At 46.1% G+C, this 5,247-nt stretch overlaps 1 protein-coding gene across 1 annotated transcript in view; it reads left to right on the top strand.

The window, feature by feature from the left end:
- Ccdc62 (coiled-coil domain containing 62) overlaps window positions 1–5,247 on the top strand; it is a 61,901-nt gene that overhangs the window by 11,853 nt on the left and 44,801 nt on the right. Inside the window, exons 5-7 of the mRNA XM_023720667.1 lie at window positions 1,112–1,195; window positions 3,209–3,325; window positions 5,082–5,221. Coding sequence (XP_023576435.1) covers window positions 1,112–1,195; window positions 3,209–3,325; window positions 5,082–5,221 — 341 coding nt within the window. The remainder of the gene's footprint in view (window positions 1–1,111; window positions 1,196–3,208; window positions 3,326–5,081; window positions 5,222–5,247) is intronic.

Raw genomic sequence — 5,247 nt, 5'->3', positions numbered from 1 at the left:
TCCACTCTTTTCACAGTGCACAAACCTATATACCCAGTGAGGACTTAAGAGCCAGTGGCTGTGGGCTGGGGAGATAGCTCAGTAGAATAAGTGCTTGCCAGGCAAGTTCAAGGTCATGAGTTCAATCCCCAGTACCGCCAAAAAAAAAAAAAAAAAAGAAGGAGCCAGTGGCTGTGTAGTCCCTGTCCAAGGTTAGCTGAAAGCTTGAGTTGGGAAATGTGGTCATTCGCTGCTGTTGAGTCGGGTAATGTGGTCTGGCCCACTGAGATCATGGTGTATGCTGGGAGAGAGTGTGTGAGGAGGAGGAGCCCTTCTCAGCCAAGATTGATGTGACAAGATGGGTTAGCTGCTCCTGCTGGGCCTGAGTGTGTTCCACGAAATCCTAATCCTCCCTTATCAAAGATTGCTTTTGGGCGAGAGAGATGGCTCAGTAGAATAAGTGCTTGCCTGGCAAGCACAAGGGCCTGAGTTCAATCCCCGGTTCCGCCAAAAAAAGAAACCATTTTCTAGGCCCATCACTTCCTCTGTCAGTCAGCTTGGTGTCACACTGTAATAAATACTTGAAATCATTCAGAGAGAAAAGCTTTCTTCAGAAAAGCTTTCTTCACAAATCCAGAGAGTTCAGTCCATGATTCGTGGCCCTGTTGTTTTGGACCTCTCGTGAGGAAGCTCCTCATGGGGGAGCAGACACCATAGTGCCAGGAAGTGAGGAGAGCAGGAGTGGGCCGGGGTCCTGCTGTCTCTGTGGAGGGCGCCTCTTAAGACTCCACCCTTTAGCACATGACCCTTAGGGCACATATATGCAGACCACTGTACTCCGCTAGAATGACTTTATTATTATTATTATTTTTTTTTTTTTTTTTTGCGGAACCAGGGATTGAACTCAGGCCCTTGTGATTGCCAGGCAAGTGCTTATTCTCCTGAGCCATCTCCCTGGCCCCCAGAATGACTTTAGAGTGAGGCTTAGAAATGAATATGGCAGTGTAATCATTTACCTCACAAATGTCATTTTGGTTGGTAAAATGCCTTATTTGAGTGTAAGCTTGTTCAGCAGTGATTACTTAACATGTAAAGTGATGTTCCTCTTCTTCAATTTCAATTTTATATTTAGAAAGTTCACCCAAACAAGAAGCAGGAATTAGTGAAGGTCAAGGATCAGTAGGGGAAGAAGAAGAAAAGAAAAAACAAAAGAGAGGTAAGATAAGATAAATCTATATATTGACTTATATACAAACATACTTTCTCTCTCATAGAAGAAATTTTAAAAAAGAAAATAAATTTAAAAAGTTCCCAAAGTTTAAAAAATGTTATTATTGTAATTCTGCATACTTATCATTACAAAATTACCTTCTTAGGAGCATGATTAGATGCGGTACTATTTGTCCTTTATGAGTAAATGAGATCAAAGAAAACATTCTAATTTGTCCTCTGTATACATTAAAATGTAACCAGCCACTTAGAATTCTGTATATTGTTTTATTATTACTTCTCATAGCTTAAAACTTTGCTTTATAGCTGTTGCATATACTTATTTCTTGCTTCTAAAACTTAATTCCATGCTCCAGGTATTATCTTTGATGTCCCCATAATTACAGTTAGCTTGTAAAGACTTCTAGGATTTTGCATCTTATTTCGGAAGGATTATAGGCCTGCACCACCTGTCCTGGCTCAGAGTCTCCCAGGGGCCCACGTCTGTCTGACTCCCTTCCTTTCCTGGCCGGGTGTCTTCTCTTGGACTGGCTCCCCACTCCCTTTCCTGCTTCACTGCCTTCTAACCTGGCTCAGAATCCACGACGCTGCCTTGGTAGCCACCGAGTCAGAAGAACATCTGGCCTGCTCCTCTCCTGAAGTGTGCTCCTCTCGGGTTTTATGGCAGTTTTCCTTTCAGGTCTCCTGCCTTTCAGTCCTCCTTGGTGTTCTGTGAAGACCTTGTTTCCTTCTGGCCCTTAAAAGTGGGTGTTTCCCAGTGTCCTGTCCCCGTCCTCTTGCTTTCGTGCTCTCTTTCCTGACACCCAGATGCTTCCTTGTTCTTCAAGACCCACTGGATGACCGAGTCCCCCCTTCGCCTTGCCCACACGCTACCCGTGTGACTCCCCAGTCTGTGCCTGGCTCCTGTCTGCAGATTGGAGGACACATGGTCCCAGAGGCACCAGCCACATCACAGTACTTCTGAAGCCAGATTTGCCGAGTCTCGGGTTGACTTTCCTTACCCCCATTTCGGTAGTGGCTGTGAGAGTTACCATGTGAGCCAAGCTCCTGGGCACCGTCATAGATGCCCTTTGTGCCCCCTTGGTCACCTCCACGTTCTTCTTTCTCCTCCTGACCCTCTACCTGTGCCCAGTAGCCATTACTATCACCATGTTTAGTTTGTGGCTCTGAGCAGTTCTGCCTGAGCAGATGAGGCCCTCCCTCAGTGGCCTTCCTGCTGGCCCTGCGCTTCACAACCTGACCTTCACTGTGGACAGTGTGATCTCGATGAAACACATCTAGTTATTTCATCCCTGTGATCTTTCACTGGCTTCTCCTTGCACAACATCCAGTCTTGTACAGAGTTTTGGGTCTGTACAGACTGCTCTGTGCTCTTCTACTCTTCTGGCTTCATTCGCTGCACACCCGTGAGCACCCTTCAGTGAAGACCAATGAGGTTTCCAGGTAGAATCCCTTTTGGTTATTTTCAAACCATGTGCTTGTTCCATTTCCCTACAGTGCCTTTTTAGTTTTTCCTTGTGGCATTGGGAATTGAACCCAGGCCTTTTCCCCAGCACTTTATTTTTTGAGATAGTCTTGCTAAGTTGCCCAGGCAACATGAGATCCTCCTGCCTCGGCTTCATGGAATGCTGGGATTATAAGTGTGTGCTATCATACTCAGCTGAATATCATCTCTTAGACTTCTCCAACCCCTTCCCTCTCATCTGAGCACTTGTTCTTTAGGACCTACCTTAGAAGTCACCTCTTCTAGGAAACCTTTTCTGGTCTCTGGAAGCAGATTGAGCCATTCCTCTGTAAATGTGTGATAGTGATTTATTTCTGGAGGTTGTTGCATTTAAGTAGGCCTTTTCTGGGGTGGGGAGCACTATACCGGGAGTCCCTAGAGGGTAGGGACAGTGTTCTGTTTCTCTCCTACCTCAGGCCTTCATGCAGGGCAGTTTTAAGACTTGGTATCATATGATGATGAAAAAGAAGTAATGTAAAGTCTTTCTTAATAAAGGTGGAAGGGGTCAAATAAAACAGAAAAAGAAGACTGTACCACAAAAGGTCACTATAGCCAAAATTCCCAGAGCCAAGAAGAAATATGTGACGAGAGTGTGTGGCCTTGCGACTTTTGGTGAGTTCAGGATTCTGACAATTTTGCACTGCTGCAAGTTAAATATGTTCATTTGTTTTACATGTGAGAACTGTGTTCTCTCGCTTGCTTTCTTGTCTTATCTGATGTTATGAAGGCCTGTTTTTACTAAGAACACACAGAACGGGGTAAGGGATGTACCTCAGTGGCATAAGCGCCTGCTGGCAAAAGTGAGGTCCTGGATTCGATTCCTAGTATCAAAAGCACACACAAAGTGAAGTTCTGAGTTCTCATTCTGTCTTTCTCTCTCTGTCTGTCTGTCTCTCTCTCTCTGTGTCTCTCTCTCTGTCTGTCACACACACACACACACACACACACACACACACACACACACACACCCTTTGAGACAAGACTTTGCTGTTTTGCCCAGGCTGGTCTTAATTCAGGCTGCAATGACCCTCTTCTGTCACCTCCAGAGTAGCTGAGACTAGATGTGTGTCCCAGCCTTCATCTGTAATTATAGCTTTAAAATCATATTCTGGAGAAAATTAGCCTTTTTTTTTTTTTTTAATTTTTGCAGAACCGGGGATTGAACTCAGGCCCTTGCACTTGCCAGGGAAGCGCTTCTTCCACTGAGCCATCTCCCCGGCCCCTCCTTTTTGTTTTTTGAGACAGGGTCTCATGTAGTTCAGGCTGCTGTTGAACTCACTATATTAGTATAGCCCAGACTAACCTCAGACTCATGGTGATTCTCCTGCCTCAGCCTCCCAAATGTGGGGGTTGCAGGTATGTGCCACCACACCCAGCGGAAGGAATGTAGAGCTTTTGTAGACTTCCTTTCTGGAAGTCTCGCTTGGGTGCAGCTCGTCTAGGACAGAGAGGGCCAGGTTGGCTGCTCCTTGAAGCATGCTAGTGCTGCGCTTCACCCTCTGTGGGCATGGTGGCAAGGGCTTGCAAGATGGCCTGTTCTGCCCCACGTGGAGGTGACGGGGTGGGGGTGGGGGACCAGGCTGCCGCTCAGAGCCCTCAGTGCCTGGTGGCCTGGAGTGAACAGTGATGCTGTGGGAACGATGTGCTCGGTTGTCACACCAGGGTCTCAGCTGAGGTTGGAACGAAGTGGTAGAGGGCTTCCTGGCACTCGTCAGGCCCAGCGCACTGCAGAACAGCGGAAGAAACCCAGGTCTCTTCCTGAGGCAGCGCAGGCTGAGAAGCATCACTGGGCTGCACTTTCCTGTTGGAGCTATTTGTGGAATGCCTGGAAGTCACGTGTTCTGGGTTCATTTTGTTCTTAACTGGAGAACCGGGGCAGTGTGGGTGCTGCTATTTTATATATTTATTTTATTGAGTTTTTATTTTGCCTTGAAAATGTATGTGGAGGACCGGCCGGGTAGCTCAGCGGACTAAAGTACCTGCTTAGACAGAGCGCAACGGCCAGGGTTCGATCCCCAGCATGTTGTGCTGCTCCCAGTGCGTGCTAAGACAGCGATTGGGACTGCGTGTGGTGGTGCGCACCTGTTATTCCAGCGCTTGGGAGGCTGAAAACAGAATCACTTCGAGTCTGATCTACATAGTGAGACCACGTACACCCTGCACTAAATACATTTAAAAAATGAAAAAGGAAACGTGGAATTAGCTCTGTCTGTGGTAGTTTTAATTATTCTGAGAGGAATCAGAAACCCACTACTACCATCTGTTTCATGAATTTAAAATGCAGGTTAAATTTCAAAATAGAAAAATGTCTTTGATGCACAATTCTAATTATAGTCTAACCCTTTCTTTAAAAAAAAACAAAAAACAGAAATTGATCTTAAAGAAGCACAAAGATTTTTTGCTCAGAAATTCTCCTGCGGTGCCTCAGTAACAGGGGAAGATGAAATCATCATTCAGGGGGACTTTACAGACGACATCATTGAGGTCATTCAGGAAAAATGGCCAGAGGTGAGCACATGGGACACGTACATGCA

This window comes from Octodon degus, unplaced genomic scaffold (assembly GCF_000260255.1).
Source record: "Octodon degus isolate 3935 unplaced genomic scaffold, OctDeg1.0 scaffold00076, whole genome shotgun sequence".
NCBI lineage: Eukaryota > Metazoa > Chordata > Mammalia > Rodentia > Octodontidae > Octodon > Octodon degus.
Note: the sequence above shows the minus strand (reverse complement) of the source record. Positions and strands in the feature narration are given on the sequence as shown.